This window comes from Pristiophorus japonicus, chromosome 6 (assembly GCF_044704955.1).
Source record: "Pristiophorus japonicus isolate sPriJap1 chromosome 6, sPriJap1.hap1, whole genome shotgun sequence".
Classification (NCBI taxonomy): Eukaryota; Metazoa; Chordata; class Chondrichthyes; family Pristiophoridae; genus Pristiophorus; species Pristiophorus japonicus.
In genome coordinates, this window is record NC_091982.1 from 52,300,335 (window position 1) to 52,313,402 (window position 13,068).

The window sequence follows — 13,068 nt, forward strand, 5'->3', positions numbered from 1 at the left end:
CATAAAGGCACAGAAAACCTCATATTATCAAAACGCTTCATAATTTAAAAAAAACTCTTTTTAATGTCCTCTTAGCTTTCTGTGCTCAATGGAACTAGTCAATATCTCAAGGCTCTCATCTCAGCGACTGTTTCCCAACCCTAGCATCATCCTGGTGAATCTACGCTGTATGCTCTCGGCTGCTTTAATGTCCTTTCTGTGATGGATTGTCCAAAACTGCACACAGTAACTTAGTGGCCTAACCATTGGTTTGCATAATTTTATGATTACTACTTCAATCTTGTACTCTATGCCCCTATCTTTAAAGCCCAAAACTCTGCTCATCTTTTTCTATGCTTTTATCTATCTGCACTCACACTTTCAGGGAATTATGACCTTTAACCTTCAGGGCTCTCTGTTCATGAACATCCTTCAGTGTCATTCCATTGAGTGTCCACTCCCTTGCTTTGTATTTCCTCCCAAAATGTATCACCTCACACTAATCCGCATTAAATTGCATCTGCCACCTTTCTGCCCATTCCGCTATGTCATCCTTAAGTCTATCGTCCTCCTCGCTGTTTGCCAAACCTCCTACCTTTGCGTTGTCAGCAAAGTTCGAGATTGCATTCTTTTGTACCCAGGTCCAAATCATCTATATGTACCAAGGTCAAAAGTGGGCCCAGCAATGACCCCTGGGTACATCACTTCCAATTCCTCTCCAATCTGTGTAACGTCCATTTATCTTTTGGGATATATTTTCAACTTGCAAGTCTGCACCAGCTCATTCGAAGAGCAATCCAATTAATCCTACTCGCCTCCGCTGTTTCCGTACATCCCGTTTAAGGGATAAGCATATGAGGGAGAAGGGAATAGAGGGTTATGCTGTTAGATTTAGATGAGGAAAGACGGGAGGAGGCTCGAGTGGAGCATAAACACCGGCATGGACTGTTTGGGCCGAGTGGCCTGTTTCTGGGCTGTATAGCCTGTGTAATCCTATGTTTTGTCTTCCATTCAATTTGGATAACCTGAAGCAAATTTACTTCATTGACTAGCTTTGGAGAGATGAATCAAGGTCAGGACAGCTTGGAATGGGACAAAACAGCTTCAATGACCCAAGCCAAAGATCAAAATACTCAATGCTTTCAAAGATCCTGCCACTAATGTACCTGAAGAACTGTCTGTAATAAACAGAGGTGCCAGCAGAGAGGCTTCTGTGTTCTTTGACATATTTTTCTTTTTAGAACTGTTTTGGTTTGATGCTATCCACCTCAGTCACCTGAGGACTCACTTTTAGAGTGGAAGCAAGTCTTCCTCGATTTCGAGGGACTGCCTATGACGAAGATGATGAGTGTAAAATATTCGACGACATCAGACAGAAAAAAGTCTTTCTTTTGATGTGACTCAACAAAAACTTTATTGATTTACGGGAATGCCAACTGACAAATTTGATGTTTTTTTTCTAATCGTATTACGTTGCGCAACAATCATAAATAAAAGGCACTCGAAAAGGATTTACGTTAACTTGAAATCACTTTTGGACAAATCTGGATCCTTACAGTGGAGTCTGTGCTCATCCAGACAAGCAATGGCAGATGGAACATTTGTTCGCCTCGGGTGCCCAGTGTCAACAACAAACAGAGCCAGGTGAAGCACAACACAGACCAGATGCTGAGTAAAGCTAGGCACCCTAATTATCTTGGATTCAGAAGACCACCGCACCCCCCTCCCACCCCCCCACCCCCCGCGTCACAAACCCCACACTTCCAAACAACTCCCCAAACAGCCACCAACTGCATCACTCATTTTTTTCGTGAGGCTGCCAATTGAGTGCCATTTTATGCCAAGCATGTCCTGTGTTGTGGACCATCACCCAACAGCGATTGATTTAAGATTGCCCAAACTCATTTCACACAGAGCCACGAGGCAGTGGGACAAGGAATCTTCCATCCCATTAGCATCGGCTGGACTCAAAGTCGCATCTCAGAGTGAACAGGCAGTATGCTAACACACTTCATCCCACTTAATTGTCTTGGGATAAAATTAGTTTTGCAATAAAACATCCCAATTGCAATTAAAAACATGACGAGAGCTGGACATAATATGGTGCCGTATTATTGTATGAATGTTTAATGTGTTCATACACAATTCCCCTCTCTGCTATTTTAATACAGACATTAACCTGCTTAGTTTAAATGGTTTCATGCTTCTGTTAAAATAATGGAGAGAGAAATTCAAACATTAATAAGCACTCAAACGATAATATTACATAGTTACATATCATATATCCATGCCATAGACTGCCTATTTCCACCTCCGTAACATCGCCCATCTCTGCTCCTGCCTCAGCTCATCCGCTGATGAAGCCCTCATCCATGCCTTTGTTACCTCTAGACTTGACTACTCCAATGCACTCCTGGCTGGCCTCCCACATTCTACCTACGTAAACTTGAGGTCATCCAAAATTCGCTGCCCGTGTCCTAACTTGCACCAAGTCCCACTCACCATCACCCCTGTGCTTGCTGACCTACATTGGCTCCCGATTAAGCAATGCCTCAATTTCAAAATTCTCATCCTTGTTTCCAAATCCTTCCATGGCCTCGCACCTCCCTATTTCTGTAATCTCCTCCAGCCCCACAACCACCGAAATGTCTGCACTCCTCTAATTCTGGCCTCTTGAGCATTTCTGATTTTAATCGCTCAACCATTGGTGGCCATGCCTTCACCTGCCTACAACAACAACTACTTGAATTGATACAGCGCCTTTAACGTAGTGAAACATCCCAAGGCATTTCATCGGAGTATTATGAGACATATCAAAAAATTGACACTGAGCCACATAAGGAGAAATTAGGGCAGGTGTCGAAAAGCTTGGTCAAAGAGGTAGGTTTTAAGGAGCGGCTTGAAGGACGAAAGAGAGGTAGAGAGGCGGAGATGTTTAGAAAGGGAATTCCAGAGATTAGACTTTGGCAACAGAAGGAAAGGGAGGCTGAAGATGGGGCGGTAGTTTGCAAGGACGGAGGGATCCAGGGTTGGTTTTTTGAGGTGAGAGATGATGGCGGCAGATTTGAGGGAGAGGGGAACAGTACCTGAGGAGAGAGAACTGTTAACAAGGGAGTTGGATAAATACTTAAAGGGGAAATAATTGCAGGGCTATGGGGACAGAGCAGGGGAGTGGGACTAATTGGATAGCTCTTTCAAAGAGCTGGCACAGACACAATGGGCCGAGTGTCCTCCTTCTGTGTTGTATGATTTTATGATCATATGTTTCTGGACAGCATTCAGGACCTGGAACTGAGGGCAACTTTCCCATCCTTTTTCTGGACAAACTGCAATCAATTGTAGTGGCCTTTGGGAATATTTCTGAGAACCATAACCAGGATCATATCAACATCAAGTTGACTTTTGTTCCTTTACAAAGCTAAGGAGAAGGCAAAAACTCTTAACTGTATTCAGCTCCTGGTGGTGGTAACTACCAATATAAATTCTGTATTATAAGGAGGAGCCAATCAATCAAGTTGTTGTCATGTTGGAAGGTGTGCTCGATAAGAATGACCACTCATGAGCATCTCATCCCAGATTTCCTTTATTATTGATTTTGAAAAACCTTGTTTGATTTTTTGAAAAATCAAATGGTCCATGATTTTTTCGAACTCCTATGGCTTCTCTTCCAAAGACAACACATCTCGCCTTTGTTTATTTTTGTAAAAAGACAATTGGGGCAAAGCTTCCTCATTATATCACTTCCTGGGAAACATTTCTCCGACAACCAATACCAAGAATAAAGAACAGCACATGGAAGGACAGGGGAAACAATTCAACTCAATTGTTCTTGCACTCATGCACCAATATCGGACCAACTAGAAATCTACTAGAATACATAAGAACATAAGAAATAGGAGCAGGAGTAGGACATTTGGCCCCTCGAGTCTACTCCACCATTCAGTAAGATCATGACTGATCTGACCTTGGCCTCAAATCCACTTCCCTGCCCACTCCCCATAATCCTTGACTCCCTGGCTGAAAGGGGAGAGGAAGCTCGTTCAATATTAACTTTCAAAAGGGAATTTTATATATATATCTATTTGAATATCATTCAAAAAAAATTACCTTGGCTCTCCTTCATCTTCATTCAATCCATCATCATCTTCTTCACTTCCACTATATTCATACTCCGTTTCATCTAATAACAAGAAGGAATAATGATGAAGCTGGGGCCCGAAATTGGTGGACCTGCCGAACTCGGCGGTTTCCCCGCCGAGTGAATTTGGTGGAGGACTCCCGCCGGCGGGGAGAGAAGACCGCTGGGACCGCACGCTGACATCCGTTGACGTGCAACGCGTGTAAGTGTCCTCCCGCCCACCGAGCTGCCAGTTTGGTCCGGGCGGTCCTCCGCTGCAGCAGGGGGAAGGGCCGCTGCGTAGAGGCAGGTCTAACCTCAACGGTAAGTATGAAGACCTGCAAAAAAAAGGTTAATCCACTTCTTTTCTTTTTTTTTTTGCAGGGATTCAGGTGGATGGGGACCCCGGAAGGATTTCTAGTTTTTTTTTTAATGTTTTGAAAAACATTTATTTGCTCAGTTACCCCTTCCTGGGCCTGAGTCAATCCTTGGTGATACTTTACTGAGGATCGCATTTGCCGCCGAGAATGGGAGCTGTCGCCCGTTGCCACCCAGAATTGGCACGTGAGTCCCATTTTTGCCGGCAGGCGGTCTTTCCCAGATTTTTTCCATGAAACTTCCGCCCAAAGTATCGTCAGGATCTCAGCGATACTTTGGAAGGTACTTGGGTGGAACTTAGCTTCCACCAATTTCGGGCACTATATGTTCTGTATAGGGACCACGGCATGGTTGAGCCTCCAGAAACTGGAAATAATTCTTCTTTTAATGAAGTTTAAGTAAATTGTGTTAGCTGTTCTCCATCTGCTTGTGTTCTGGAGCAGGCAACACCAAGCTGGGAGGGCTGTTGAATATAAAGAGCAATTTCAGAAAATATGTAAATGCTGGTAAATTAAATTGAATATGGAAAGTGTAATGCGTTGCACAAAGGAACAAAATAAAAATGGACCGAAGATAGACTGCATAGCATCATAGAATGGTTGCAGCACAGAAGGAGGCCATTCGGCCTGTCGAGCCCATGCCGGCTCTCTGCAGGAGCACCTCAACTAATCCCACTCCCCTGCCCTTTCCCCGTAAGCCCTGCATTTTTTTTTTGTCTTTCAGGTACTTGTCCAACTCCCTTTTGAAAGCCATAATTGAATCTGCCTCCTCCACCCTTTCAGGCAGTGAATTCCAGATCCTAACCACTCGCTGCATAAAAAGTTTTTTTCTGATATCGCTTTTGGTTCTTTTGCCAACCACCTTAAATTTGTGTCCTTTGGTTCTCGATCCTTCTGCCAATGGGAACAGTTTCTCTCTAGCTACTCTGTCCAGACCCTACTCTGCTCGAACGAGAACCCCAGCTTCTTCAGTCTATCCATGTAACTGAAGTCCCTCATCCCTGGAACCATTCTCATAAATCTTTTCTGCACCCTCTCTAAGGCCTTCACATCCTTCCTAAAGTACGGTGCCCAGAATTGGACACAATACTCCAGTTGAGGCCAAAATAGTGTTTTATACAGCTTCATCATAATATCCACGCTTTTGTACTCTATGCCTCTATTCATGTAGCATAGGATCCCCCAAGCTTTTTTAACTGCTTTCTCAACTTGCCCTGCCACCTTCAATGATTTGTGCACATATACCCTCATGCATGCACTTTGGGGATTGTACCCTTTAGTTTATATTGTCTCTCCTCATTCATTCTACCAAAATGTATCACTCTGCCAAAATGTATGAATGGTGTTAAAATAGCTGAGGGTGAAGTTGAAAGAGATATGGGGGAATTAGAAGACTTGACATTTAATTTGTCCAGTCACTGCAGAGCAACGTTCAACAAAATAAATAGAATGCTATATAGCAAAATCAATGGAACAACATTTGGAGGATTTTCAGATGAGATTTGTACAGCATTCTGGTCAGTCTACACCTTGAGTAATCTGTCTGGTTTTAAGCAAAATAACACAAGGGAACCATTCAATCCCAAAACACAACACAAAGGTGAGCCAAGCAGCTGAATTCAGCATCAGAGGGTTGAGTTATTAGAACAGATTGCAAGAACTGGTGCGATTCATCCCTGATTCGATGTCTGGTGTAAGTGTATAAGGCAGTAAACAGTGTGGAAGAGGTAAATCCAGAAGAGTACTTCAAGATAAACCTCAGCAGCAGGACAAAAAGCAACATTCAAACAAACAAAAGACACATTTAGGACTGATGCCAGGAAATTGCTCATCAACTTGTGGAATGGATTTTGAGCGAGATCAGTAGATGTTGCGATGGGAGGCGGCAGGTGTTTTTTGGGTGAGAGAGGTTCAGGATGTTTCAGACAGCTGTCCTCATCCTCATCTCTCTTGTGGACTAAAGGTGAACTAAAGCTCTGGCCTATGGTGCAGCCCCTACTTCCTTCACCCCACCATTGGCGGCGTGCTTTCAGCCGCCTGTGCTCCAAACTCTGGAATTCCTTCTCCAAACCTCTCCACCTCTCTCTCCTCCTTTACAATCCTCCTTAAAACCCATCTCCTAGACCATGCTATTAGTCACCCCTCCCAATATCTCCTTGTTTGGCTTGGTGTCAGTTGTTATCTGGTAACACTTTTGTGAGGCACCTTGCGACATTTTTCTATGTTAAAGGCGATACATCAATGCAAGTTATTTTTGTCACATCTCCAGAATTAAGTAGGTTTCTGCTACATCTGAGGAAACAGTGGTGTAGTGATAGACTTGAATGTTACCTCAACAAAGAGAATTCGAACAGTGTGAATACTTATTCAGAGACTAAGGGGCCAAAATTGCCCCCCCCGACTGAAACGGGGTGCAATCACCTCTTTCCTTGGAGATTTACCACCCCAATCTTTGGGGCGGTATTTTGAGGGATTTTGCCCTTTTTTTTAATATTTCTCCGGCAGGACGGTGAAGTCGGGCTCTGTTGGTGCGGAAATCAGTAAGGAGCAGGGCGGAAGACGGGTGAACTCACGAGCGCCGCGCTGACATGTTACAATGTCCATCCTCTACACTTAAAGGGAAGGACCGCTGCGAGCTCTACAGAGACTTCAGTAGTGCCCAGTGTGCCTCCAGGGAGAGTTTCGGCTGAGCCAACGGCCCGGTACCCAAGAGGGAATGCCGGGGCTGCCTATTGATGGCCCGGCCGAACCCGGGGCCATCAGTGTCGGGCCGACTTTGGAGTTGGCCGACAATTAAAATAAAATGGCGTCCGCCGCAGTGCACCCTCCCCTTTAAGGGCGGACGCGGCACCCAGCCACTAGCAGCTTCCTACTCGGGAAAATCTGTCGGGGGCATCGACCGGCTGCCGCTGCAGCATGGCAAAATCCCGTGGGGCACTTTCCGATGCGGGGCAATATCCCACAGCGGGGCGGATAGGGGTTCGGAGAGTGCCCGACGGGGCGGGAACATAGATGGGGCGGAAACGTCCACCGCCGCAAAAATAAAGGAGGGTAATTTCACAAATGTCGGCACCTTCACCCCGACTGAGCGGTAGGTGCTTACCGACCCATTATCGCCTATTAAGAAAGGCAATTTTTTAAAAAGGGGGCTCTTAAAAAAAAAAAAGAGGCAATTTCAGCCTTTAAATGTATTGCAAATGTGGTTGAATGCTTTCAAAGCTCGTAATTTATTTTCTGGTTTCTGAAGCTGACCATCCATATTTTAGTTTGGACTCAGCAAATTGGATCATCTGCCACTGTCTGATTATATACCATGTCAGTCGCTGTTCAGTGGGTAGCACCCTCGCCTCTGAGTCAGAAGGTTGTGAGTTCAAGTCCCACTTCAGAGACTTGAGCACAAAAATCTAGGCTGACACTCACTTCAGTGCAGTGCTGAGGGAGCCTCTGCTGCAATGTTGGAGGTGCCGTCTTTTGGACGAGACGTTAAATCAAGGCCCCGTTCGCTCTCTAAGGTGGACATTAACGGTCCCATGGCACTAATTCGATTAAGAGCAGGCGAGTTATCCCAATATTTACCCCTCAATCAACATTACTAAAACAGATTATCTGATCCTTATCACATTGCTGTTTGTGGGAGCTTGCTGTGCGCAAATTGGCTCCTGTATTACAACAGTGACTACACTTCAAAAGTAGTTCATTGGCTGTAAAGCACTTTGAGACATCCTGTGGTCGTGAAAGGCGCTATATAAATGCAGGTCTTTCTTACTGCTTCACCCAACCAGAACAAGAAAAAAAAGGAAGCAAAGTTAAAAAAAAAACACAAAAGAAAGTTCAACAAATGCTTGAAGAGGGAAAATTAATCTCCTTGGAAATTACATTGTAAGGACAGTCATGCACGAAGGCTGAACACATTTGTCTGAAATTTCTTTTTCAATTATTTTAGCAATACCATTAAGCCACTTATCTTACACAGGTTAATATCGCTCCTAAAATAGAAGAGAGAAATTTCAGCTGATGCCATTAAACGCTTACGCGTTGGTAAATCACAGTATAATTTCAGGGCCATCAGCTTCCAATAGTACGAGATAATCCCCAGAACAATAAACAATTGGAAGCCTAATCTGATTTTGCTTATAGAGAGAACTGTAATAATTTTGTTTAATAATTCTGCACATTTAGCTACAAAGGATCATTTTCAAAAGTCAGATTAACAAGTTCTGCCACTGCAGAATAATAATTTTGTAACTGATGAATGGACCTTTCTTCCAATCCACGCCACACTGATGAACAATTTCAGTACTGAAGCAAGACTTAGCCAGTATCTCCACAAGGGCCAAAGACCAGAACTATGAAGGGGTCATTTTCCATCTCTGTCCTGTCGACTGGAAACTTTGCTCACTGGCGGCAGTTAACGGAAATTCAGATTACCTACGGCTTTCCGACAAATTGCGCCGTGCCCGAATTTACAAGTGCTGCCGCTGGACGAAGTCAGAAAATTACAACGACAGTGGTCAGTAACTTTGGCCAGATTTTCGCCCACCTCGGCCGGCCCGTGGCGGGTGAAGTTGCTGACGGGCTCCGATCTCGCTGCTGTCTCCAGCCCAGCCTCGGAGACGATTTCCCCCTGATTGGGCTAGTTAAGCCCGGCCAACGCGTCTGTCAGCCAAATGAAGGAGGCGGGTCTGATGACATCATTTGATGATGCATCATCAGCCGGTTTCATTAAAAGGACCATATGCAAATTAAGTTTGACAGTTGTGCTGTCAGTGTTCTACGGCACTGAGTTGCTGCAAACACTGACAAGCACTTCACAGAGGTGCACAGCTGCACCCAGGCTCTCCCATGACTCCCTCCATAAGCTTAAGGAGGGAGTCACAGCACACAGGGACGTTCTCTTCCCTTCCAATGGATGGAAGAGACCTCCCCAGGAGACTAACGCAACCTGGTTTCACATTACACAGGAGGGCACAAGCAGGGAGGTCGTCAGGAGGACCTGGGTGCAGTGGCATAAACCTTTCAAAGATCTCAGTAGATTACAAAAGGTTACTGCAAAGCCACACTCAACCTCATCCTCCTGTGTCACTCATCACATCCCCATCACTCTGCCTTTCCTACCCTACTCCTGCACATCCTTACTCACACCAACTTACCTTGCACCTCCACCCATCCATCTCTATCAACATTATCACATCCCCTCACACTCACCCTTATCCTAGTCCAATCATACCAACTAACAGCACACAAGGGTAGCCACTAGGGTGCTTTATGCAATGTTCATGTAAAGTTTCTGTTAATGTGGGGTCAAACATTGAAACTTTTATTTTCAACATTTTGCGTTCTTGGATAAACTTATGTGCAGCTTTGGAAGTGGCTTAATGAGTTGCAGTGCATGGTGAGACATAATGGTACCCCCCCACAATGCTGATAAATATGAAAGGAATGGCTTGGACATTGTAGGGATGCTTTATGGTGCTGGAGTGGGGTGGTACCAACCTGGCGCATAATGTGAAGTAAAGCGGGCCATCGTGAGGCCATCCCTGGCCTCCCGGGCAGAAATGTGGTTGGGTGCTGATGCCCTGTGTAGCATCAGTTGATTGAGGAGAAGGTTGGTGTTGTTGCTGGTGCTGCTGGTGCGCCCGGTGATGCTGGTATTGGGGTTCATTGTGGTCAGATTCTGAGGGCCAAGGTGACAGAGTGTAAATGGTTACCATCCTGATGGAGTTTATACCAGTTGAAGATGAGATGACAGAAGCGATCTGTTAAAGGTGAGAGATGTTGCTGCAATGAGGTGATCCTGGCTGGAGAGTTTGTTACAAGGACTTGCAGCCTGCATAAAGCACAATCTCTCTTCTAAGGGGAGAAACTAAAGAGTCCCTGGGTTTGGACAGTGTGCAGGTTTAAATTGTGAGGTTTGATACAAGTTTTAATGCCGTCACCAATCATCTGCTTCAATGGCCTTTCAACCTCTGCCTCAGATGACCAGACAGGGTCCAGGAGCAACGTGAAATCTGTGGCCGACCAGGTAAAGTTAAAAGGTGAGTAAAATATTCCTGTTGAGGGCTTCTCAACAAGCCAATAATTGGCTCAATTGCCTCCCCCACCGCTGGGTGTCAGGGCTGCTCAGCGCTGACAGACCCAACATTAGGGAAATGCGCGTGGCGGCGGGTTGACAGCGGGGTCCCGACCCGCTGTTCAAAAAAAACATTTTCTCACCTGATCTGCCACCAAACACGCCCGCTAACCCCTCCTCCACCCCCCAAAAAATTGCCCCAATGGGTATAAGAACAGAAGGCTTTTGGTACCTTTCTTTTTCCTGGTTCTGTCTATATGATCTCGGAGCATAATGCGAATTTGCCGGTCATTCTGCTGATCACGGATGAATGAATGTTTTAACAGGGCTTCAGTGGCGGCTCGGTGCAAGTAGTTCTTCACCAGGCAACTTTCTACAAAATTCATAAATTTCTTCGACCTAAAACAAAACAAGTAAGGTTCGGTGATCATATTATTATGATGTCAAATATAGGATGGACTTCCGCGAGTCCCACTAACCTCAAACCATCGACCAAAAGGAAAACTTCTCGATGTTTAATTGGGAACATCTTCCACTGTTGGCATCTTATGGGTGAGAAACCGAGCAGGCAGGTCAAAGGCCACTGTACTCAATCTCACATTGTAGGCTTCTCTCAACCAGGCCCTAACTGACATCATTTATAATGACCCCATGTGGATCAACCCTCAGAGATTCACAAATGACTATCCACTGGATCTGGTTACTGCTCAACACTTGTCTTTTGACAAATCCATCATCTCAGGCCTCTGGCCTCCACATCATACTAATTTGGTCTGCCTCCGTGATGTGTGGAAAAATCCAGAATGAAGGAGATAGTTTGGTAGGGTCTTGGTCTTCATCATTTATGCATACAGCCCCCACTCATACATCCCCTCAAGCACTGAAAATAAGTCTCCTTCTATGCTTTGAAGTGCGTCATCCAGTTAGGACAAGCAGCTATAAGACAAAACTCTTAACCGAGTTGTCATTAATGCACCTCTTCGAGTACGCTCACAGTTTGTCGAGCTGTTGCATTGTGAGTGGCTTAGCCAGTCACGTGATGTTCACAAGACTCAATAAAACCCCAGTAAGTTGGGTCGAGGTCATCCACGATGAGCTATGCAGTTGTGAACCTAGTGGATCAACTGATAATATGTAGTGTGATTGTTAAACCTTTGTTAATAAATCAACCAGTTAATAGCAATGTGTTGCTGTGAATTCTTAAGCAAATAACCCATGAAGCAAATACATTTTAGTAGTAATATATCTTTCTTCCTCATTTATTCAACCTACCATAAACAAATAGGAATGGCTCAAAGTTTTCTGGTGGGTATACCCAAAGTTTTTTTCCCATAAAAAGAAATGATTGGACACTTCGGTGTGAATTTTTTTTTACACAGAAAGCGAACACTTGCTTTATGGCAAGAATGTGATACATCCTTTCAATAGACAATAAGCCGACAAATTCTTTAGATAAAGGAAACCAACATTTAAATTTTCAGAGTAAATCGTGAGATGGGATGTAACAAGTGTGTTGGATAGCCGCCAGACGAAGTGTGCAGCTCACGAGCTCTCTGTGACAAAGTAAAGGCCAGGTATGTTAGTGTAAAAATCTAAAGGTCACGCCAACCTCAATGTTCTAAATGAAACCAGATCCAGGAGATAAACAAAGATGGCAATAGCTTGAACCTTGAGTGAGGTCGAAGAGTTCTCAGTCCAACAACATTTGGTAGGGTACAAGATCTCAAAGCATCTTGTATCTCAACAAATATTGCTGGGATACAGCTTGAAGTATGGTCCCAGCACCAATAAGTGAACACCTTCGCTATAGCATTACAGCACTTCAGTTTTCAGGATTGGTTTCTGGCTGCAAGACATGCTCATCACGGATTGTTGAATCCTTGTTTGATTATGAGGGTCCTTTTGAGAGTCATACCATCAAATGGAAACTGAGTAATTGGACAATAACTGGGCTTCCAAGTGACCAGAAAATCCAGTTTTGTTCCTAAAACCCTCCGTTCCTTGCGCTCCTCCAACTCTGGCCTCTTGTGCGTCCCTGACTTTCATCGCTCCACAATTGGCGGCCGTGCCTTCAGCTGCCTAGGCCCCAAGTGCTGGAATTTCCTCCCTAAACATCCCCGCCTCTCCACCTCATTCTCCTCCTTTAAGACACTTCTTAAAACTTAACTCTTTGACCAAGCTAGGGAATCAAGGGATATGGAGCTAAAGCGGATAAATGGAGTTGAGATACAGTTCAGCCAGGATCTCATTGAATGGTGGAATAGACTCGAGGGGCTGAATGACCTCCTCCTGATCTTGTGCTCCTATTCCTGTACAGAAATGATTATGACTGATATTAGGGTATGAACACTGAATGCATGTGTGTCAAATTCCTCTCTCTGCTGTTTTAATGAAGACATTGATTTATTTAAAAACAGTTCAATATCTCTGTTACAATGGTGGCATGAAGCATTTATTATGAAGTCTTCACGCATTTGAATGATAAAATTGCTGACACTATCTTGCAGATTTTATTATTAAGTCAT

General features: G+C 44.5%; 1 protein-coding gene across 1 annotated transcript in view; it reads right to left on the bottom strand.

Moving 5' to 3' along the window:
• Positions 1-13,068, bottom strand: part of LOC139265663 (mitogen-activated protein kinase kinase kinase kinase 4) — a 421,183-nt gene that overhangs the window by 192,944 nt on the left and 215,171 nt on the right. Inside the window, exons 10-11 of the mRNA XM_070882863.1 lie at positions 10,776-10,942; positions 4,087-4,159 (exon numbers count right to left, since the gene is read on the bottom strand). Coding sequence (XP_070738964.1) covers positions 4,087-4,159; positions 10,776-10,942 — 240 coding nt within the window. The remainder of the gene's footprint in view (positions 1-4,086; positions 4,160-10,775; positions 10,943-13,068) is intronic.